At 34.5% G+C, this 24,989-nt stretch overlaps 1 protein-coding gene across 8 annotated transcripts in view; it reads left to right on the top strand.

Annotated features, from left to right (window-relative positions):
• Positions 1-24,989, top strand: part of LOC129805059 (tight junction protein ZO-1) — a 115,859-nt gene that overhangs the window by 75,082 nt on the left and 15,788 nt on the right. For 4 of the 8 annotated variants that reach the window (XM_055852874.1, XM_055852872.1, XM_055852876.1 and 1 more), the window contains 5 exons: positions 11,181-11,350; positions 11,420-11,714; positions 12,175-12,861; positions 18,504-19,553; positions 24,071-24,307. In XM_055852874.1, coding sequence (XP_055708849.1) covers positions 11,181-11,350; positions 11,420-11,714; positions 12,175-12,861; positions 18,504-19,553; positions 24,071-24,307 — 2,439 coding nt within the window. Of the gene's footprint in view, positions 1-5,893; positions 6,310-11,180; positions 11,351-11,419; positions 11,715-12,174; positions 12,862-18,503; positions 19,554-24,070; positions 24,308-24,989 lie in introns of those variants that run through there. The other 4 variants (XM_055852873.1, XM_055852878.1, XM_055852880.1 and 1 more) reach the window with 3 other exon arrangements.

Below are 24,989 nucleotides of genomic sequence, written 5' to 3'. Positions count from 1 at the left end.
TATAGGAAAAATTTCGGGAAATTTTATAAAGGTTATTTGAAAAAAGGCACCCTGGTGTTTGTCCGTTTTTCTATGTGTCTCACCATCCTAAAGACTAAACGGTAAGAGATATCGGCTTTTGGGTTTCGGAAACACATCATAAGTTGATATACTCTAGAAGAGACGTTTAATCCTTAATCCTTAAAAGTAGACATTTAATCCTTTAAAAGATGAATTACAAAGTTATATTAGTCACTAATTTGCATTAAACGAATTACAAGAAAACAGAAGAAATATTAATATAGACTCTACATTTTGAGAATGTACTGAAGCACTAACCCAAATATAATTTTCAAAAGTATCTTATTTTCGTTTAATTCAACTTATTTGAATTTTATGAAGAAAAATTAAAAATTCCTGACTGTGAAAATTACCAACTGTTAATTGAGATGTTTTTTTTGGATTTTTGAACAGGCATTAATTGTTTGCGTGAAAATCTTGCTAAACGATCTTCTTTTTGAATTCATATGATGTTAAACCATGTGAAACTCTTGAAAATAAATTTGAATACTGAATAATTCGTAGACTTTTCTCGTCTCGATCTCTTGGTTAATATTCTCCTGGGTGTGGAAGATTTTCGACAAATTTCAACTCGTTTGTTTGTCTCCTCCTTGAGTATTTTTCTTTTTTTTTTCTAAAAACTATTTCTCATTGTATTTGTGAGCCACTCATTCTTTTCACACTATGATTTTCGTCAGAGATTCTTCAAGGTTGTCTCTTGTAGACCATGTGGAGAGTGGAAGATGAAAAAAAAATCGAAAGGAGACGATTATATAGAAAAATAAACAGAAATCTCAGATGGATTCTATGAAATAAAATATGCCCCAGAGATATCTCTAAAGATGCAAATATTGAATCATGGGCTCGAAGGGAAATGGAAATTATTGTGGAAGGTGATAAGAAATTTCTGTTAATGTGAGTGCCATAGAGAAAATGACCATTTATCCAGTTCATCGACATGGAAGAGTTGTGAAAGATAAATGACTTAAGTTGTGAGTCAGGGAGGGAAACAATCAATTCCTTTCATTTTGAGACTTCTCGATCAGAATATCACGAGTAGGTTTTGTTCAATGAAACAAGGGAAAAAACTGCTCACAGAAATTGAATTTATTCCACGATGAATATTATTTCTTCTCCAGGCAGATGCTGCAGCTGCAAAGTGAGAAGCCTTTAGAAAGATCATTCATTTATGCTGATGCTTGTTGAAAGAGCGACAGAGAAACTCGATCATTTTGGTAGAGCTGAAAAAAAAATCGTCTGAGATCATTCTCAATCTCCTGTGCCATTGTTTACCTTACATTCATTGTTGACATGTAGACAATCTCTGCATAAATTAATTTATAGACTATGATGCCTAATTAGGCCAAGACAAAAAGACACTAATTTGGTGTGTTTTATTTCTCACGAAATGAAATCTAATGATTTATGATGCCATATCAAGTCTACTCTACTATCGGATAGCAGTTTCACAAACGAAGAGAGTGAAATCATGAATTTTAAAGTAGATTGAATTCATTTCTCCAATTTTCTGCAATTTTATCACTAGACGGGGAGGTTTGTTTCAAGAGTTAGCGCTCTCTTCTGTGTTTGTTGATTGAAATGAAATCACATGCAATGTGAGTGACATGACCCTAATTGCAAGAGACTTTGTTTGAAAGTGTGATTAAAAGTCTTTAATGAATTTTTAAGAATCAATTTGCAAGTGCTGTCAGTGCCAAAAATGTGGTCACACTCACTTGTCGTGCAGCGCACTGCTAAACATGCATACAAACATTTATGAATGAATTGTACGACTCAAAAGTTTAGAAGCACTTAATGATTTATAAGTAAATATTAGATAATTGCATTATTAATAGTATAATTGCCACTCTCTCTACGATCTGGCAAATTTCTAATTTTGCACTAAAATTATTTTCTGATGAGAATTTCATGGTACTATCTTTGGCAATTTGTTACGATAATTTGTGATTTTTCACTTGCTGAATTTCAGAAAAATATTTATAAAAAAATCAATCAAACTTTAAGTTCATTTTTTCGGGAAATATCTGCTAATTTTTCACAATTATTACAGCGCAATTCAATGTTATCTTCACTTATTTATCTTAAGTTTTCTATGTTTAATAATAAATTCGATGGAAAGTGAAGATACTTTACAGTGACTTCAGTGATTTATTTTCCTAATTGTAACTTCTTCAAAATTGGAATTTTAAAAATTTTGCGAAAATCTATAAATTTCAAATTGTCGTTTAATTTTCCGAAGATAAAAAATATTCCTATGAGCGAATATTGAACCCTTAATGCCAATTTTATTCGAATATCCCAAATATATTTTCAGATTTTGTTAAAAGGATGATTAAATAACTGAGACCGATAATTTTAAAAAGGCACTCAATGGGTCAACAGGTAACGAGAATTTTCCCAACGATGCAAGTGTCTCGAGTTAGAATCGTTTTTTGGTTACTAGGAATTTTTCTGCTTTTAAATGTGTTCAAATTGCATCCAATAAGATTCCATGAACTTGATTCTACAAGGTAAGGGACTAACAGCTCAAACAGCTCCATACCTTTAAAAGAAGGAATAATAATTCGCATCTGGAAAACTCGCTTGCGAGAAGTCCTCTTTGGGATATTGTCCCAGAGATACCATCATTATTTAATTTAAAAAGTGTTGGTATATTTCTGTAGAAAAATAAATACTTCAAGATCTTGTAGTACTTAAAATAATTTCATGACCAGGACCCCATCAAGCGTAATAAAAAGTGAAGCTATTTTTTACTTTTCCTTGTAAAAATTTTGCACATATTGCACTGCACCCTCAACAAATTTGCTCAGAGTTCTTGTATTATTTCGGCGAGCATAATGAAATATGTATTTTTAGATAGCTTTTAATGCACGATTTCGAAATATATCAGACTGATAAGTCAATTCTCTTTAGGAAAAAACTTGCCAATAGTCTTCAGTGCCTCTATGCAAAAACGTGTGGAAAAATGAAATGTCGAGAGGCCCCTGCTCCTGACAATAATGATATTTAAATGAAAATATAGAATTTTAGTGGAGATCCCATTAATAAATTGACAGAGAACTGGGTTGGGATGATAACTTTTCGATACTATCGAATCGATAGTATCGATAAATCGATATCTTTTATGCTAAGTTCATGTCGACTTTTTAGTCATTGTTGGACCATTTATTGTGTTTGACATGATTAAAAGAATGTGACTATTGGTAAATATCTTATATAATGACAACAAAAAGTGCAGCAATCGTTTAAATTTTTCAGAATCGACAGTCGATACTATCGAAAATAAGTTATCACGTCAACCCTGTAAGTGCGAACTCAATTTATTTCCTATTTGTTTTACTCCGATCTTTGATAATGTCAAGTGGTATTTTAATGAAATGAAGAGAACACTATAGGCTTGTGACACAGAGGACTTAAATTTCATTTAGAGATCAATCAACATCCGATAGTATTCTATATAGGACAACGTACGTCAGTAGTTTTTCTAGAAGTAGTTTTTCCAGCAAGGAAACTCAAACCAGATGCTCTCATAGGTCAATTAATAGAGCACTCGTCTATATAGCGAATGGTTCCCAGATCGATCCTGGAGGTCGGAAATTTTTCTTGTCTCTACTTTGATGAAATTTGGAGATTGGATGTCACTAGTTCTAAGTCGATTCTTTCCCGAAGTTCGGGAACTCTCACAGCAGATTTATAGGTTACAAAGCTAAGAAATATGAAGTCGTAACCGTACACTGACGTCAAATCTAGTTCGATTTTTGCGGTCGAGTTTCAATTTGTAATTTCTAAGAGCCTAAACTAAGAGCCTGTCCAAGAGCCTAGGTTGTTGGCGAGTTTTCGCTGATACAGATAATCAACTGATGACTTCTCTTGGGAACAAAAAAGCACATCTAGTGAGGGTTTCATACTGAAAGCGTATTGAATCTTATTCATTTATTCAGTATCGTGAACTTTTTAGACTTCAATAGTTGGACTATTAAGTTTGGATGAGTTGGAGGGAGAAAGCTTGTTTTAACGAAAACTTTTTTAAGACAAAGGTATGAATCACTGTTCAGTTGAGGTGGTGACTCTGTGATTGAAGAGTGATATAAGTGATATATCAGGGTGTACTATATTACTAATCTATGTGGATAGATGGAATGGCCCGCGACTTAGATTTTCCTGAAGATGTATACAAATCGATTCCTAAGTCAGCCTTTGACAATGCCGTTGAGAAGGAGCTCAATTCGTGAGATCTCGTAAAATGGGCAATTTGGGCTTTATTCCAAAAAGCAGACGATGAAGGGTACTCCAGCTTGATCTGGTGTTAGGTTTAGCAGCATTCGTGCTACAATTGAAATATATAATATTTCCAATATTCCTGTTAATTTCTGTATTCCCTAGACTTTCTAACGACTCGAGCCGAGAGACGGCTCAACGTAATCATAATCAAAATATTCTGAGTATTTTCCGACGAATAATTTAAATAATAGAAAACCGGTGAGCATCGGGGGATGGGGTAGCTTAGAAAAAGGCGATTCTTCCCAAAGCTTTCGGCTCGGACTCCAAGCCTTTCTCAATGGTCAAATCTAGAATTTTCTTGCTTTGTCAATTGGTATGGGTCTCACAAAGAAATCTATATCAAACACAGCAAGAAAAATCTTTAAAAACTTAAGACAATATCCGGAATTCAAAGTGCAGAGCCCCAAACCCATGCCCTGCGAAATCCCAGACCAATTGACAAAGCAAGAAAATTCTAGATTTGACCACTGAGGAAGGCTTGGAGTCCGAGCCGAAAGCTCTGGGAAGAATCGACTTTTTCTAAGCTACCCCATCCCCCGACGCTCACCGGTTTTCTATTCCATAATCAAAATAATGATCAGTTTATATTTCCATCAGTTTCTGACTAATCCATCTCTCGATTTAACCCAAGAAACGATTTAGTTAGTGGGAAACTGATGGGAATTTAGTCAAATCATTATTTTGACTATAATTACGTTAAGCAGTCTCTCGGCTCACATTGTCAGTGTGCCTAGGGCAGAGGTGTGCAAGAACCGTTTGAAACCGTACAAACGTCAAATAAGGTTTGTTCGTCAATGGGCAAAACGCTACCTGAGCAAACTTATTTTGACGTTTATTCGGTTTCAACGGTTCTTGCACACCTCTGGCCTAGGGCAATATATGTTTGCTTGTAATACCTCCGCTAGAGGGTGTTGCACCCTACGAAGGAGATTTATAACACCTTATTCCTATTGTTTTCTTACGACTGAAACTCAACAGTAAAGTTAACATTTTTCTAACAATTTGTAAAAACTGCAACGACCGGTAAACTAATACTTATTCGCCCAATACAAGACCAATTTAAACGAACATTGTCATTGTCACAATTATTCGCCTTTTTTTTATGAATGTAAGGTAATTGTTTTTATTGTTGACTACATAGTCTCCCATTGTCTACGCCTTGCAATGTCATTCCCCCAGTTCAGTCTTATAGTGATTGCAGCTTATACTGGATCATAGGGGTGCTTCTCCTCATTCCACTTCCTAATTTTGACTCTCCAGAGGAATCCCATTGAGTATCATTCGGAGAAGGAGGAATGCTTCCAGCCACTCTAAACGTGTCTTATTTGTTTCTATTAAAATGGTAGCTGGGTTAGAGGAGAGAGAGAAAGAGAGTTTTCTGGCCACATGAGTGTTGCATGTTGTTTTTTTTCTCTATTTCTTCAGCTCCTCTCTTTTTTTCTTTATGACTTTGTACATAATGTACACACAATTTCCCTCTTCAATACTCGAGCATTTTGCCCGTCTGTAGATTATACTCACGACACCAAAGCGATCTCTTGGGCGACGTTGGCGGCACAGTCTGTGTTTGAAATTCCCAGAGATCGGGCCGGGAAGTTTAAAGTCATTCCCACACTACTTTTGGTTGTTTTTCAGTGTGAAGATCACAAGAAAATGGATAATTTGGTGTAGGAAAAGTTTTTTTTCTTGTGATTTTAGGTGAATTTTAGATATTATTGGGTGATCGTCAATTGATCTTTAAGTGATCGTCTTAGGTTTCTGTTCATTGATCATATGGACAAATGCTTGTCCAAGTGTTGCAATGTTATGCAATAATTGCAATGTGAATTCCAGTGAAGAAAGTATCATCGAAAGTGGATTGAAGCATTCCACAGGGATTCTGTCACGATCTCCATGCTGTCCCGTGCATGATCTAATGTGGAGTTTCAGAAGATGAAATTCTACGATTTTCCTATGAATAATATTTTGGTAAATAATATTGCTAAGAAGACAAGTTTTTCAGCAGTGAAGAGAGAAGAAGTATTTTAAAGGCGATATGCCAGAATTTTTTTTTATGAGTTTGTAAATGCCCCTTTTTTATACACTTAGGCATTTATTTAGTACTTTTGAAATTCCAAGTGATGTTTGCACACACATTTTGCTTCATCAAATACCGAGAATGGCGTGTTTTGTGCCCCCACCGTGAGGTTCAAGAAAATCGTCTCAACTTTCTTATGTGTGCACTCGAGGGAATACCTCACTTTATGAAATCATGAAGGGATTTCATTCATCTCTATACATTTAATTCAATCACTATAACTAGAGTACTTTTCCACCACCTTTATACATTCGAAACACCGCGCGCTTTGTGACAAATTTTCTCGATGTGACCTTTTTTTAGGCATTTGCTGCAAATGGCTTAAAGGTGTGCACCAGAATATGTCCACAAATGCTGGATGATTAATATGATCAATTTGATATTCAGACACCCACAAAGTACAGTGAGATTTTCACTTTTTAGCACCTTCTCTGTCAGACTCCATTTTTGGCTCAGAGCCACTCTAAGATCATCCTATCTGGAAATGTCCATTGTTGACAGATTGATGACATCAAATTGTCATCAATTAATTATTTTATCCAATTAACTTCAGACGGAAATTGCACTCAGCGGGAAAAGCTGAAGATGGAAAACTTCTAAAATTATAACGATCACGCCTTAAAATTTTGCCATCTTGTATCAATTGAAAGATTTCTTGATTGTCTGAAAAAAAACTGTTTTTTTTTTTTTTGGAGCGATAATTTGAGAAAAAAATATTGCCGAGAAATCCCACGAGATGAAAAATTCATGAATTCCTCACCTTCATGAATTCATGACTCCTTGAGAATTGAGAAGTTTTGAGTGTAAATTGCTGCAACACGTTCTGTTGTCAGCGTCGTATGACAATTTTAAGTCATGTTAGCAGAGACAATGGCTTCATAATAAGAGCAGGAATGTTTCGAATGTTCGTGAGCAGTAAAAATAAAAGAGATTATTAAGAATCTCACCTAATACATTAGGAAGTTATTGCTGTGAAAATAAAAACAAAATGTGGAGGCGGTGCTGAATATTTAGTACATGCATGTACCAAACTAACTTGTTAACTTTCGGAGTAGGAAAGAATAAAAAAACAATAATAAACTATAAATACTGAGTGTGAATAGATTTACGGTGTATACAATTTTAATATGTCTCACAATGGGAATAATTGAAAATTTGAATTAGGAACGTCGCTTCATATCTTTGTTTTAAATAATCCGATTTTCAGTAAAAATGTTTAAGTTATTATGAGAGGCATGTAAATTTCATATAAAAACATCAAAACTTCAGACAGAGAACCAGATGAAATTACAGTTTTACAAAGCAAGGCATTAAGTACTAAATAAATAATGTACTAAAATGAAAGTCAATTGAATTGGGTAAAAACTACAAAATTGAGAACTTGAGCACAGGAAACAAGGATTTATAATTAGAACATTTAGATTTTAATGTTACTTCTGAAAGCACAACATTTGGTTTAGTACATGAATGTACTAAAAGAAAAATCTTCTAAAAGTGAAAAAAAACACAAAAAAAACTAGACTGAATAAAAATATCTCAGAGTTTTTATTTAAAATGTCAGTTTTCAAAGCAAAATATTCAGCTATTCAGCATATTTATAGTACTAAAACGAAAATGAACCGATAAAATTTAAAAATTTAGACCAGGAGCAAAACAGACAAGGGTTTGCAATTAATATATCTGAATTTAAATATGAGTTATTTTTAAATATAATATTTAGCACATAAGTTAAACATCAAGCAAACAAATCACACAGTTTTAAGTTAAAGTCAGTTTCCGAAACACAACATTAAGCACATTAGTTAAGTAAAACGAAAATCATCCGAATTAACAATAAACTACGAAATAGACTTCCAAACAAAAAGTCACTGAGCTTCAATTAAAATAATGTGATTTAAAATGTCAGTTTCTAAATGAATCCATTTAGCACATGAATCTACTAAAACGAAAACATACTCAAATGGGAAAAAAATGCTCAAAATTTGGGCTCCTAAAGTTATGAAATTCTTATTTACCAATACGAAGATAAGTCGATAATGCAGAAGCATTTGAGAACAGTAAAATGCAGAAAAAAAACATGTGCATTTTTTCAGCGGAATAGCTCCATAAACGTAGTTTCCTGTCAAAGGTATTTCTTTTAATTTACTTATTTTTACATACTACAATGAGAATTACACCCTATGCATGATAACACTTGTTTTGAAAACATATTTTTTGCATTTGAGTGAGAATGAATGAAAAATAGATTTAGTTATCTCGCTCACTCTTATCGGCAGTGAAAGCTAATTTGGGTGCAGCTTTGAAAATATATTTACAAAGCAAAAGTCATTCTGCATTGTGAATTACTACACTGTAAACATGCATTGTTTTTGCAAAATATTTAATTTTGTTACGAGTTTCTTGAAGTTCCTGGAACAAAAGGTGTTTTAGTACTTAACAAAATATAAAGAAAATTCTTGTGAAGATCTATTATTGTGACATTGTTCTAGTTCTCACGCAAAACAGGATTTTTAAAACTTTTATAACCTACTTATTCAAAAATTTTGAATATTTTCAAAGAATTATTTTCTAAGTGTTTTAGTACACTACAAAGTTGTGTAAAGGTTCGTCAGAATCAGTGATACATGGGTTTCAAATTTCTCATTCCATTTTAAAGGACAATTAAGTTCCCTTGCAACAGTTACGGAATATCCCCCAAGCTTTCTTTTTAGTACTTCACAAATTGTTTTTCACTCAATTGTTCTAAGAGATTTTGTTCTAAAACTGTTATAAAACTCAATTATTCAAAAACAAAAGGACTTTTGCAAACTGTAGAACGCCAATTTTCTTAGCTTAAGAAAATGTAGATAAACTTGTATTAAATTCACAAAAATATTATTAACACTTATTTGTTTTAGAACTAAGGTAAAACGGTGTTGTCTGGTGAAGACATACTAAGATTAAAGTCGCCTGTTTAATCGGAAAAACGGGCTGGTTTGAACCATTTTGTCCTTAACGGAGATTGGAGATTGCCCTTAATTGGAGACCTAGGCGCAGCGGTTTTGCAAGGAAGCGCCCCCACTGTTATCTAATCTAATCTAATCTTGTTTTAGAACTAAGTACAAGTCCTAGGTCATAGTGTTACTGAGATCAAGTATAATGTACAGAGATTTTCTTAAGACAAATATAAGGAATTGTAGGATCAAACGAAATGTTTGAAAGAAAAATAAAATATCTTAAATTTCTGGACCATAAGTCAAGAATAAAATTTTGTTTAATTGAATTCTAGTTTTTGGAATTTCTTTTACATCAGCAAAATTTCGTGAAATCAAAATTTATATCCCTATCTTTCGTAAAGGTTCTATATATAATTTTTCCCATTCTGTTCACACTAAAATTGGATTAAACTAAAGTGAATTTGTTTTGATGTTCAAAACAAGAAGAAGAAGAAAAGACCAAAAGAGTAAGATAGACATTATGCAAAGCTTTTAAGAATGAAAAGGACCTGAATTTTGACTTTATGACATTTTCCTGATCTAAAAGATATGTCCGAGCCATAATTTCGGGTACAGAAATTTTCTGATGAAAAATTCTAGGATCAAATAAAATGTTTCTCAGACCAAGAACAAAAAATAGTACATATCTGAAATTTCTGGACCATAACAAAGAACAAAACTTTATTTCAATCGAAATCTAATTGTTATAATGCCTTCGGTACAGCTTTTAGATCAGTAAAATTTCATGAAATCAAAATTCGTATCCCTTTTTTGCTCAAAAGTTCTAGGGTAAGTGTGCTAAATTTCGGCATAGTTGCATGCAAGCGTCAAAGTCTCAAGTTTTAAATGTAATATTTTAAATTCAAATTGATTTTTTTTATTCTTTCTTCTTAAAGAGTGTTGCTTGGAACCTTGTAAAGAGTTTACCGTCTTTATTTACTCTAAAATCATTCTTAATACATTTTAAAATGAATAAAAATATAGACATAGCTTTGGTGCCCTATTTCGGCCACCTTTATTCTCATAGTTCCTTGCCCTTCAGGAATTCTTTCAATATCTTTTTCGCGTCATCTTGTTTGTCGAAGCTACATTTTTTGTTATTCTTTTGCTTTGTATAATCTCTAGAGTACGTAAAATCTAAAAGTTTATGGAAATTCGAGGAACAAAAAAGATGGCCGAAATTGCAAACTGGCCGGAATTTGGCACACTTACCCTACATCTATCTCATTGCTTTGCATTTAAAATTGCTTTGCACTAAAATGAATTTCTTTTGATATTCAAAAGAAGAAGAAGAAGAAGAAAAATGGTCCGAAAGAGTGGGATAGACATATGTAAAATGTTTGAGAAAGAAAAAGATGTGAATTTTGATTTCAATAAATTTTCTAAATCTAAAAGGTGTGCCGGAAAATCAATATGATTTATATAGTAGCTCTGGGGTCAAGAAAATTGTTTATAATTTTAGAGTGAACATTTTTGTTCATTTTGAAGAATTCTTTCTCATTGAGTGTTTTGGGAATGTACAAAGTGAAATGTTGGCCCATTTTTTTGAACGAGTGAAATTACATGCAAAATATGTAAACAACTGAAAGAGAGAAAATGAGATGCCAGTCAAATTGCTCAATATTAGTTTACTTTTTTCACAGGTTCATTAATTTTAATCTTCAAGTTCTACTTTTTTCTTCTAAATTAATTTTCTTTAAATTTGTTTTGGAGATAATGGCTTAGTTATTTTTGAGATAAAATTAAAATGGTTAGGCTTATTTGCGATACCGCTTGGATCTTTCTAGGGCGAAAGATCATCATGGGAGTACCACACGGTTACTGTAACCCGAGTACCCGGCTATGGCTTTGGAATTGCCGTATCTGGAGGGAGGGATAACCCTCATTTTGCCAACGGTGATCCCTCAATTGCTGTGAGTGACGTTCTCAAAGGAGGACCGGCCGAAGAGAGGCTTCAGTAAGTCGGGAACAATTTTTGACGATTGTTCTTTGATTTCATTTGATTTTTTTTTAAATTGAATTTTAGGGTCAATGATAGAATTATTTCCGTCAATGGTGTAAGCCTGGAGAATGTTGAGTATGCCACAGCTGTTCAGGTGCTGAGGGATAGTGGTAACACAGTTACCCTGGTGGTCAAGAGGAGAGTAGCAAATCTCAATCTCTTGGCTACTCCTTCAAATCACCAGCATTCCCACAGTTTAAGTTCAACAGGGCTTACAGGGCCCAATTCCTCCTCTCAGCAGACCATCAAGGTTTCCTTGTCCAAGAACAGCAAAAAGGAGGATTTCGGAATAACACTGGGATGTCGACTGTTTATTAAGGTAAGAATATTGAATTTCAGCGCATCCAAAATTACTTGATTATCGTTTTCCGGTAAAAGCCAAAGTATAAAAATTGTTTACTTTCCCTTCCTTTCCAATTTCTTATCGCTCTTTGAGCGTGTCACGAAGATTTTTGGGGAACATGTTGTGTCAATCAGAAAAATGTTGATAAGAAAAACCTAATTAAACTTTTTTATCGGACTTGAGACGTTGGAATATACGGTTTGAAAAGGATAAAATTATATCTTTTTATGTGCCCTTAAAATGATTTCACTCGGGAGCATTTCATTGTTATCCAGTGGATAACGCCAAAGAAGAAGTAGAGATGGCAAAAAGTATGATGAAATCCATCAGAAAGCAAAATTACACAATTTTGCGATGAAAGATCGAGAGTGTTGGAGAAAAAAAAGTGAAAATGGAAATTTCCTCAAGCGTAAAGACTGCCACTTTGTTTTTCCAGGAAATTTCATCCAAGGCACGTGATCAGCTGGCAGCCAATGGATATCATTTGCAGGAGGGTGACACAGTTACCCGGATACACAATACCAATTGCAATGATTCAATGAGCCTCAAGGAGGCCAAGAAGATCATCGATGGCTGCAAAGAGCGCCTCAATTTGGTGGTACTGAGGGATGTTGCCAACAATGCTGCCACAAGTTCGGGAATGCAGAGTCCAGCATATTCCCATACTGCTCAGATCTCCAATTGTAGCAACATCGATGAAGCCTTTCTGCCCGGAGGGGCTTCATATTCCGCCCAGAATCTCTATGTTCAGCCTCCAACTCGACCAGCTTTGGCATCTCTGGCTGATGACAAGAGCAATCTCACTCCTAGAGGACGATCGCGAGGACCTCTGATGGATGTGTCCCTGAGTCAGCTGGACCGGCCTAGTACACCACCAGCACATTCTAGATCTCGCAGTGGCGTGGAAGAACCCATGAGGCCTCCACCTCCCCGAGCTGATGACTTCTACAGCTCCAGGAGGCAACTGTATGAGGAAGATCCCCTACAGAGAGCCAAACCGTCAGGAGAACCACGCTTCATTTCTTTCCAGAAGGAAGGATCCGTCGGTATCCGACTGACAGGAGGCAATGAGGCAGGCATCTTCGTGACAGCCGTTCAACCGGGCAGTCCGGCGTCTCTGCAGGTGAGTTCTTAGTTCTTAGTCTCTTTACTGAGAGAAATCCGAAAAAGTTAAAATAACATTCCGGAAATGTTAATTTTACCCTGAATTACTGATCCGAAATCGGTGTAAATATTACCCTCTTTAGGTGTATTATGGGTTAAAGTTACCCATTTCTATGTCAATTTTACCCTTAAAAAGGTGTAAAATTAACATTAAAAAATGTTGATATATTTTTACACCTAAAAATTGTTAAAGTTATGAGGAAAAAAAGTTAATCGCACCCTCTTTTTTTCTCAGTGTTATAGAACACTTACCGTGATTTCTAGGCCATGAAGTACGTTCTTCTTTTCTGTAGCCTCTGCGCTTTGTCATTACCAGTCATTACGAAATTATCCAAACATTTGTGTTTTCGCACTAAAGTGCTCATTTTGCAAGGTCGCATGTTGTTCTTTCTCTACAGGGCGTTTAAAATAAATTGCTCTTTTTAAAAAAAAAAGGTTAAAAGCCTATATTTAAACTTTAGGGTAAATGTGCGAAATTTCGGCATAGTTGCATATAAGCACAGAAATCCTAAGTTTGAAATGCTATTTTTTTTAATTCATATTGATATTTTTTGTTACCTCCTTTTCGGGAAGGTTGTTTGGAACCTTGAAAACTAGTTTATCATCTTTGTTTTCTTAAAATCACTTCCTAAAATATTGAAAAATTAATAATAATATAGACATTGCTTTGGGTCGTATTCCGGCCACTTTGTGTGAAATTCCGGCACCTTTTTTCTGACCACTTTTTGTGACGCAACGGATGGAAAATTTCAAAACGTCAAACGGAACGAGTTTAATATTTAGTTTAATACTTTTATATGACCCACAAGCCATGAGATCTTCCGTGTAATTTGTCCTGAAGACCTGAAGAGTAGCATCTCAAATTTACGCGCAGATTCCCGTAGCAATTTGCCCTTCCTGAACTCTTCCGAGGCGATTTCCACATAATCTTTTTCATAGAAGCGATGGTTTTTTTTCTCTGGACATTGTAAAACTCAGAAATTGAAAAAAAAACACAAAATAAATAAAAAAATGTTGGAAAGCAAAAGATGTTGCCGGAATAGGCAACACTACCTTACCGGAGAGACGCTCACAAAGTATATAGTTTTTTACACGTAATAAAGGATCCAACTGGGAAATTTTACCCGAAATTTAAAGATTGATTCACTATTAACATGAACAGAAACAATCTGTAATGAAAACTAATCAATTTTCATGAAAAACACCGAAAGAAAACCTTTTGCACTTCACCACAAATTACAAGACTGCTAGAAACACAAGTGATCTGTCACATTTTTTGTAAGACTCTTTCCACACTGAGATTTTACAACATAATTTAAATTTAATTTATACCTAAAATTTAATGATCTTTGTGTTACTACATCTTAAAGTGAATAAATATTTAATAGCAAAATGAATTCATTGACTGTTCGAAGATTACATATAATTTTAATTAATTTATTTGCTTGGCCGAAATTACACTCAAAGTGGCCGAAATTAGAATCTGGCTGAAATTTGGCACACTTCCCCTACTTACTTCTGTTTTTACAAAAAAAAAAATTAATCTTCATCTTTTCTGAATGAAAAACATTTTTATACGACTATTTTGACTACTGCTTACCTCCTAGAACCTAGATAATTAAAGACTGAAGAAGATCCTAATATCAGGGTAGGCAAACATCCCCCGTTGATTGAATAAAAACCTAAAAAAAAACAATGATAAGCCCAGAAAAGCTTAGACTGTCTTCAGACTAGAGGTTTAGTCTAGTTTCCGAAGGTCTCAAAAGCCTAAAAAACAACCAATTTAATTTGTGCTTCTGATTCAAATAATTAAACAAACATTAATTGAACAAATTAAATTGGTTGTTTTTTAGGCTTTTGAGACCTTCGGAAACTAGACTAAACCTCTAGTCTGAAGACAGTCTAATGCCCTTGCACACTTACGACTTAGTAGAAAATGATCGAAATGTACTTTAATCATTATTTCGAATATAATTAACTCCCCTTAATAGTCCATTTCTAAGGCAAAATTTTTCAAAAAGTTTTCGACTGATATTATTCTAGAGAAGTTAAGCTTTTTGGCTAAGCCTTAGGTCAGAAGCCCGTATTGTAGTAGCTGAGATTCTTTACTTCAAAATGCGTCCAACTCGGAGTGCTTGCAACTCGGAACACTTGAAAATTCGATATAGTGAGTTAAATTTTGGGTGTAAAGCATTCGGCATATCTTCTAGATCGGTAAAATTTCATTCATTCATTTTCATGAAAAATGTAAAATTTCATGAAATCAAAATTCGCAACTTTTTCTTTCTCAAAAGATTTGTGTAAGTCTATTCCACTCCTCACTCAAAAAGATTGAAATAAATTTAATTGGGTCTGATGTTTAAATGAAGAAGAAGAGTCCGAAAGAATGAGATAGAGGATAGACATATGCAAAACGTTTGACTAAGAAGGAGGTGTGAATTTCGTTTACTTGAAATTTTACTGATCTAAAAGTTGTACCATAGCTGTAATGATACGTTTTAGATCAGGAAAATTTCATAAAATCAAAACTCACATCTCTTTTTTTCTTAAAAGCTTTGCATATGTTTATCTTACTCTCTCGTATTCTTCTTCTTCTTCTTCTTTTGAACATCACATCAAATTTAATTTAGTTCAATCCGATTTTGAGAGCGAAAGAGTGGGATAGACATACGCAAAGCTTTTTTTATCAATGGTTTTTAAATAGTCTGAACGCGAAAGGTCAACAATTGAAACAAGTTGACAAGTAACAAGAACAATTGAAATATGTTAATAAATTTTAGAGATAAGAGTCCGGTCCATTTGGATATAGTAAGGGTCGGGGTACAGTGGGTTGGAATAGGGACGGAAGAAACCACGGATTACTATATTCCTGGATAGTAGGTAGAGATTTTCGTGTCTCATAGTAGTGCAAACAAACCAAATAAAAGTGCACCCAGGAATGATGCGATTTGATGCTGAGGAATGAAAATGTAGGATTTAAATGATTTTCAGTCTCGAGAATATCAAGAAGCAAGGGTACGACGTCTTTATTCGTACTTTTATTCACTTTGTTTGCACTACTATGGGAGACAAAAATGTCTACCTACTATCCAGGAATATAGTAATCCGTGAAGAAACCCATCGTTAGGAATATCTCGATCTCAGATACAATATATACTTTCATCAAAATCTCTTCGTAAACACTGAAAATTATGGTTCGGTCAAGACATTTTCGATTAAAGCTCAGGTCAGGGACCATCGAGGGAGGTGTGCGATCCAACATTGGAAAGGTCTCGACCTCAGCTACAACATACTAAAATTTAAAGAAAAAGTATCGGCTAGTTTTCGAAATATTCGAGATCGATTAATCGAAAACAGATTTTTCGATTAATCCGACCTTCGATTAAATCGGATGAAATTGGGATGTTAGAATGATTGTAGGGTAAATTAAGCTAATTCAAAACCTGCTCTAATTGGAAATTTTTCGCTACTCCAAATGGAAATATCACTGTTTTCATGATAAATACAATAGGGTAAATGTCCTAATTCAAAACCATTTCCAGACGCTTTAACTTTGATAGAAGATTCAACACATTAAATTCATATTTTTTCTGAAGAGAATTATATAAATTTTCTTATTGACTCTTCTAGAATGTTACTGTTTAGTGAAAATTCTTCAGATATAATTTGAAAACTTCTTAAATTCAATAAAAATACGCGAGCGTAAAATGCTTCTATTAGAAACATATTAATCTAAATGGAGACAAGGGAAAGTTTCCAATTGGAGACAAACAGTGTAAGTGAAACCGCGATAAAAGGCTTCCAAAACCTTGTTGAGTTGCTCCTGAGTGCAGGATTTGTTCTTATTCCTGGTCTCTTCTCCTTTCCCATCTAAAACAATAGGAAAATCTCTCCAAAAAAATCATATTTCCGGGGTTTCCTATTGAAGCATTTGCAAACACCGCAGAAAAAAAAACCCTTTTTGTTCACGAAATATGTAATAATTTCATTTAAAAACTTCACGTACCGTTAACAATAAAGATTAGCACTTAATTTAACTAAAATTACCCAGAAATATGGCATAAATATTTCTAGTTCCAGTATTATTATTATTATTATACTTGGTCCACTAAAGTACTTTTAAATATGTTAAAATAGCTTAAATGTGGTTGCTCAAATAAATTTCAATTCAGCAAATTGAAATGTTAAAATCGCTCATTAATTTCAATTTTATTGCAGTTAAACAAGTAGCCTTTTGAACCACATTGTTCTTATTAAATTTATTTACTCGTAATTAATTATTATTTGTGGCCAAAGATAAGTTACAGTAATTTAATGATAAATTTGTACGAGAGTGAAGCTTCAGTATCGGGTGTAATTTGCTAAGTTCCTCCAAAGTCATTCGCAGGAAATTATTGTGCTAAGAAATTTCCAGTTTGCATAGCTTCATACAGTTTTTCAACAAGATTGTATGAGAGTCATTTAGTAAGCCCCTTTGCTTTCAACCCTTTCTTCTGGCGTTGGGGATCCTTCTGAATAACAAATAAGTGACTTATAAGACATTTTAAGTTATCAAACATTTTCCGGAGTTATTTACAATCAAAAATCTCGCGGCACTATTTAAAATTGAACAAATTTCTTGCAAAATGTGTCCTGGCTGTGAGAATTTTCAAGTACATTCTAGAAATTTTAATGCTCAATTGTCTCAATTGAATTTAAAATTAAAACGTGAAAAATTCTAGTGTGGTAGCACCGTTAGTCTCATTTTTTTTTTTTTTGGAAAGATATCGGTATTTGAAATTTTCGTCTTGTCACATATTTTCCGGAGTCACTCACAATCAAAAATCTCGCGGCACTATTTAAAATTGAGCAAATTTCTTGCAAAATGTGTCCTGGCTATGAGAATTTTCAAGTAAATTCTAGAAATCTTATAATGCTCAATTGGCTCAATTGGCTCAATTGAATTTAAAATTAAAACGTGAAAAATCCTAGTGTGATAGCACCGTTAGTCTCTTTTTTTTGGAAAGATATCGGTATTTGAAATTTTTATCTTGTCATATATTTTCCGGAGTCATTCACAATCAAAAATCTCGCGGCACTATTTAAAATTGAGCAAATTTCTTGCAAAATGTGTCCTGGCTATGAGAATTTTCAAGTAAATTCTAGAAATCTTATAATGCTCAATTGGCTCAATTGGCTCAATTGAATTTAAAATTAAAACGTGAAAAATCCTAGTGTGATAGCACCGTTAGTCTCTTTTTTTTGGAAAGATATCGGTATTTGAAATTTTCGTCTTGTCACATATTTTCCGGAGTCACTCACAATCAAAAATCTCGCGGCACTATTTAAAATTGAGCAAATTTCTTGCAAAATGTGTCCTGGCTATGAGAATTTTCAAGTAAATTCTAGAAATCTTATAATGCTCAATTGGCTCAATTGGCTCAATTGAATTTAAAATTAAAACGTGAAAAATCCTAGTGTGATAGCACCGTTAGTCTCTTTTTTTTCGGAAAAATATCGGTATTTGAGATTTTCATATGTCACATTTTGCCCCAGGAAATCAGGATAACAAAATTGTAAACATTAAAAGTGACATTTCACGCTGGACGATCTAAAACCCAGTGTCTGTTGCAGGGTCTAACGCCTGGCGACAAAATCCTCAAAGTCAATGACATGGACATGCATGGAGTGACGCGAGAGGAGGCTGTTCTATTCCTCCTGAGTCTTCAGGACAGGATAGACCTGATTGTGCAGCACTGTCGCGAGGAATACGACACAGTCGTGGCGAGTCAACGTGGAGACTCCTTTCACATCAAGACGCATTTCCACTGCGAAACGCCTTCCAAGGGAGAGATGTCCTTCCGTGCTGGAGATGTTTTCCGTGTCATTGATACCCTCCACAATGGCGTAGTGGGATCATGGCAAGTACTGCGAATTGGTCGTGGGCATCAGGAGATGCAACGTGGTGTGATTCCCAATAAGTCAAGGGCTGAGGAACTGGCAACAGCGCAGTTCAATGCTTCGAAGAAAGAAATGAACGCTTCTGAATCCAGAGGGAGCTTCTTCAAGCGTCGCCGATCCACCCATCGACGATCGAAAAGCCTATCAAGAGAAAATTGGGATGATGTTGTCTTCTCGGATGCCATTTCGAAATTCCCGGCCTATGAAAGGGTAGTTCTGAGACATCCGGGCTTTGTGCGTCCGGTTTGTTTGTTCGGACCGGTAGCCGATATTGCTCGGGAGCGTCTAATCAAGGATTTCCCGGACAAATTCACTGCCCCTTTGCAGGATGATGGAGCCAAGAGTGGCTCGAGCAAGTGCGGTATTGTTCGATTGTCCAATATTCGGGACATCATGGACAGGGGGAAGCATGCTCTGCTTGACATTACACCAAATGCCGTTGATCGGCTCAATTATGCCCAGTTCTATCCAATTGTGATCTTCCTGAAGGCCGATTCGAAGCATACCATAAAACAATTGCGCCATGGATTGCCCAAATCTGCCCACAAAAGTTCCAAGAAACTCCTGGAGCAGTGTCAGAAGTTGGAGAAAGTCTGGGCACATGCTTTTAGTACCACAATCGCTCTCAATGATGCTGAAACGTGGTACAGGAAACTGAGAGATGTGATTGATCAGCAACAGAGTGGAGCTGTGTGGATGTCAGAATCCAAGGTGAGTGGTTTTTATTTTTTGCTCAAATTGCTCATCATGAAACTTTGGTGGAAGATTTTCCGGGGGTGGTTTTGGTGAAGGGACAAAACACACCCTGATTAGGTGCAGATCTCTACTCAAATGAAACACAAAACAGGAAAACATAATAGTTAAAAATAACCTTCGAAAAATAATTCAGGAAATTTACACCTTTATAATAAGCTCCGCCCTGAAATTACTTTAGGCCACGCCCCTTGCAAATATTTTTTGAATAAATTATTAATGTTTTTACTTTGTAAATCTAAACGTTCGGAAAGGATTTATTTTGCATCTTCACCTTCATACAGAGAATTATAGAACGGGGTTTAAGAAACTGCTCATTGAATTTTGCCACGCCCATTTCGCCTTCCGCTACTTTAAAAAGTCGTAAGTATCGATCAGTTTTTATGAACTCGTAATAATTTCCCATTTGCGTGGATTTTCTGCAGAGAATTTGGCGATAAACTGTCAATTATATCACAGGAAGATAAAAAAATTAAAGGTGACAGACAGTTTTCCAAGCCCCGCCCACTTATTTGAAGTATGTCCACTCAAAAGCCTGTAATTTCTAATAGTTGAGTATACTGAAAATGGAAAAAATGTTTCTATACTTCTGAAACTTACCAACTATTTTTGTTCTTCCCTAAAGCCTTTTTGGGGGCGTGGCCTGGTTTTCTAGCCTTGGATAAAGAAAACCCTATCTGGAAATCTCATTTGTGAATTATTCTAATTCGTTTTTGTGGTATTATGCCGCTTTATTGCTAAAAACGATCGTTATTATGATCAATATTGTGAAATTATGAGAAATATTGTAGTATTGTGAGGCAAGGGCGGGGCCTATATTTTTTTTTATCTTGTACTTCAAAGCCACATTTGGCTTTGTAAATGTGCCTTTGTTCAATTTAATTTGTAAGATTTAAATAAGTCAAATAAATTTAGGAGTATTTCATAATGAGGCGTGACTTAGAATTCTGATGGGTGGAGCCTGTTCAAAAAAAACCTTTCTAAACAATTTTAGTACACTGCAATTTCCCCTACAAAAAAGAATCAATCTGCACCTAATATGCTGCATTTATTCATTTAATTGAAATTCATATTAAACAAGAGAAATGCCTAAAAGTGATCTCTAGGTGGTGATCAAGAGGAACTTTGTAAATTAATCTGCCTGTTTTCTCATCTCTTTCGTTAACACAATGCTCTCTCAATAAAAGAGTCCGGATGTCTTTTATCCCTATTCCACGTGCAATTTCCCCTGCTGCTGCCCCATGCGTCCACCTGACCGGTTTTCCCTGCCATCTGCATTGTGCCAATCACCAACGTATCAAATTGTACCCATTCGACGCATTAATCAGCAGCATGCTGTCTCCATTCCCACTCACATCTTCGCTGACTCACCCATTGCCTTCAATACATTCCGGAGATCACCATTCAGGAGTCTCAATGGCTTAGATGAACGTAGATTGCCACTGAGGTGGACTCCTGATGATTTCCGGGACTGTGATAATGAGAATGCTTTTCCATTTGCCGACAGCACTGATGATCACTTTGGTCAATTTGCATGACTTCTTCATTGAATTTCTAACCTAAAAAAATATTCATCAGAGCTGCTGAAAATTTCTGTAAATATGCCCTTTGAGCGTGTTCTTTCCAAACTTCAGCGCTAACTCGCGGTTTTAAGTGATCTTGTGTGGTATCAAAAGTGATCATGATGAGTTTACTAGCTGATGACTAGTTTATGACCGATTTATGACCCATTCAAAACTAGTTTACTACTGGTTCATGGTCAGATTTATGACAAGTTTATAATCAACATGAAACTAATTTATAATAGGTTTACAATCTGACCAGTTCATGACCGGTTTATGACTACTTTGTAACCGAGTTATGACCCCAAAAGAGCTTCTAGGAAAACAATTCTGTAGGAGAATTCTATAATTTTCGTGGCATTGTTACGCGTGAGTTCGAAACCCGACAATGCCATTCGAGCTTTTTTGTCATATGAGTTCGAAAATGCAATTCATTGAATTTTTAATGAAATCCCTTTACTTGATGATTTAATGAAAATACAGTACGTCTTGGTTGATTTGTTTAACAATTTTTTTTTGTAATTTGAATTGCCAGAAATCTTAAATATGTGACTTCTGACAATGCCATGTGAGCTGAAATGGCAATGTCACGGCTACAGAATCGCAATGTCACGGCTACAGAAACGCATTTTCGAAAAAGCTCTCCTAAGATTCAAACCCAATGTGTCATATGGCATTGCCAGAGCGTTCCAGAATTCCCCTCCTGGAATCAAATCAAAATTTATTACACGTCCCAATGAGCACAGTTAGCTGAAAAAGGTGCGTGTTTAGCATATTTTTGCTGAATCCATCAGCAAAAATGTGCTAACCGGTCAGCAGTCGCCGAAAAAAAAGTACACAGTAAAAAAATGTGTAAAATTTTAATACTATAATAGTGCAAAATTGACCATTTTAGTAGTTTAATTTAAAAATGTTTAAAAAATGCACAACATTTTGGTAATTTATTGTCACGTGATTGAAAATTACCACTATTATAGTTGAAAAATTTTCAACAATGTTGTTTAATTTGAAAATGTGTAAAAATTTTACACTATAATAGTGTGAAATCGGATAAATTAATTCTTTAATTGCAATCTGTGTAAAAGTTCTCACTGTTATAATCATAAAAATTTTTCAACAATGTTTCGTGATTTAAAACTTTGACAAATTCTAAAAATTACCACTATTATAGTACGATTACAGTTTTTCACATTATTATAGTGTGAAAAAATACACAACTTTATGGTATTTTTGGTCATATGATCAAAAATTAACACTATTATAGTTTGATCATAATTTTTAACACTATTATAGAGTAAAGCCTTGTGTATTTCAACCAAATTTGTTGAATTTTTAAACAAAACTTGTGTAAAAATTGTTGAATTTCCAATTAAGACTTATACTTCAGTCGAGATGCTTTTCATTTGGCAAAAGTCATATAAAACATCAAATATTTATATGCATAATAAGTATATCCTGAAGATCTGAGTATCAGATGTAATCATTTCGCATTAGGGGGGATCCCGAGTACAGGAAAAACCAATTAAAATGTCTAAAAAAGCAAAAAAATCAAAATCTTCGAAATGAAAAGAAAATTCAACAATAAACAGAATTCAACAATTTTTAAATTCAAGAATTTCAAATTCAACATCTTGAAATTAAACAAATTTAAATTAAACACTTTTTCCAAATTCAACACAATCTGAAAAGTGGTGTGAAAGATTACACACTATAATAGTGTTAATTTTTTTTTACTGTGTAACTAAATAGATGGAAATGGGCCTGCCCCGCGAATTTTCGTTTAGGGTTAGCAGAATTCAGCTGAAAATACAAATATTTTCAGCTGAATTGAAATCGGTTAGCATTTGGTGCCCGCTGGGATTTTACATAATTAAAAATTTGATATTCTGACAGTTTAAGCTACATTTTGCTGAAAAAAAATATCCCACCTTTAAGAATAAATTTAAATTACGTTTCTTCGGAGGTTATAGCTTGCTATAAAGTAGTATCGCACGCTTAGGTAAAGGCGCACCCATAAATTTAACTGCGATGAGCCTAGAAGTACCTTGCTCCTCGCGGCTTTTCTGTAAAATTAAGCCACGCCCCTTTCAGCACCGACTAATAAAAATTAAATTATTTATTAAATTATTTTCTGATTTCTTATAATACTGTTGGACCTTTATCACATTTTTTAACTAACTATTTTTTAAAATCGCTATTTTTCATAAGAGTCACATTGAGGGCGTGGTCTATTTTTTAGCAAGCGCAATCCTTTGATAATACGCTCAAAAATAAATTAACTCGTTACTGTGATTTTGTTAAAATAGTTTTGTGGTATTTCCTACTTTTTTCTTTCAATTTTGTTGAGTTGTAAGTTTTTGGGGGCGTGGCCTAAAGAACTATTGAATAATAGTTACACATTTTTCAAATGTTACCTTAAGGACTTTTATTTTTTTATCGAATGATCCTCACGATTCTCGCAAGATCACCTGATAATCCCTAAAATGTATCCCCTTTGCATTTTCTTGCCATTTTCATGTGATTTCTACGTCAACATTGCGTGATTTTTTTCTGCTTAAAAAAATACAATCACATAAAAAAGACACTGAGAGATCTCTAATTGGATTGATCGTGTTAACTTGTTTGTTTTGAAGCAAAAAAGAACTATTTTTGAGATTGTTTTATGAATCTAAAAAATTTCTAACAGTGTGTTTTTTTCTTTTCTTTCTATTTTTTCGCCCTATCCTACATAAACAAACCCTACACCTATACACACACATCACAAAAAAATCATCGTTTGCTTTTTAAACAAAATCATCATTTTTTTCTTTCAAAATGATCATGATCGTGTCTTGCTGACATTGATCAAATCACTTTTTTTTTTGCGTGTTGTGTGATGATAATTGGGGATGAAAAAAACAAAAAAATCGCTAGCCCGTTGAATCCTTGTCCGATGATTTCCTATTCCCAATGACAACATCCCGCCTGTCTTATGCATCGAGTCCCGAATCTGACTTGGAATTGAGTCCCGGGCCGTCGACTTCACTCTCACTGGGCAATTTGCCGCATCTCGTGAAATCAAGCTCAGATCCATCGATTGCCACTAACCAGGATAATTTGGATAGGGATAGAGAGATGAATTTGGGTGACGGAATGCCACCGCCATATACGGTAAGCTTTCATATCTTTATTAACTTTTGTTTGTCTTCATTGGTTTTTGCTTACAAAATGTGGTTAATACTTTCATGGAACCTTTAAATGTTTTTTTCAAGAAGAAAACTTATTGGTCAAATTGATCGTTTGAATATTTTTTTGGATTTTTTATTTGACAGATAAAATTGGTTATAAATTTACAAACCAATGTCCACGAAAGCTTTGTTAACCATTATCATAATTTCATTATGTTCTTTGCGCATTGCTGATTTTGGGAACCTCTCTTGGCATTTTTATTATGTTCTAAGTTTCATTCTGTTATATGTGCAAGAGGTTACTTTTGAATGTGAGGTTATGTTGGACCTAACCTAAAATAAAACAGAAAATTGGCCTCAATCGCTTTATAAAACAAAAAGTACTTGTGGAATGTGAGGTTATGTTGGACCTAACCTAAAATATAACAAAGAATTAGAAAATTCTTTGTGCGAGAAGTTACTGAGGAATGTAAGGTTATGATCGTCCTAACTTAAATAAATAATTGCCCTCAATCACTCTTTTCAACGGAGAGCTATTTGGTTACCTTATCTTAATTTTAAGAGGAATAAAGGACAAGCCTCAGTCGCTTCTTTAACCTAGAAATTATAGTGGAATGCGAGGTTATGTTGAACATAACCTCAATACTCTAAAAGAGCCTTTCCAT

Source organism: Phlebotomus papatasi, chromosome 2 (assembly GCF_024763615.1).
Source record: "Phlebotomus papatasi isolate M1 chromosome 2, Ppap_2.1, whole genome shotgun sequence".
NCBI lineage: Eukaryota > Metazoa > Arthropoda > Insecta > Diptera > Psychodidae > Phlebotomus > Phlebotomus papatasi.
This window is presented reverse-complemented; position numbering and strand designations above follow the sequence as displayed.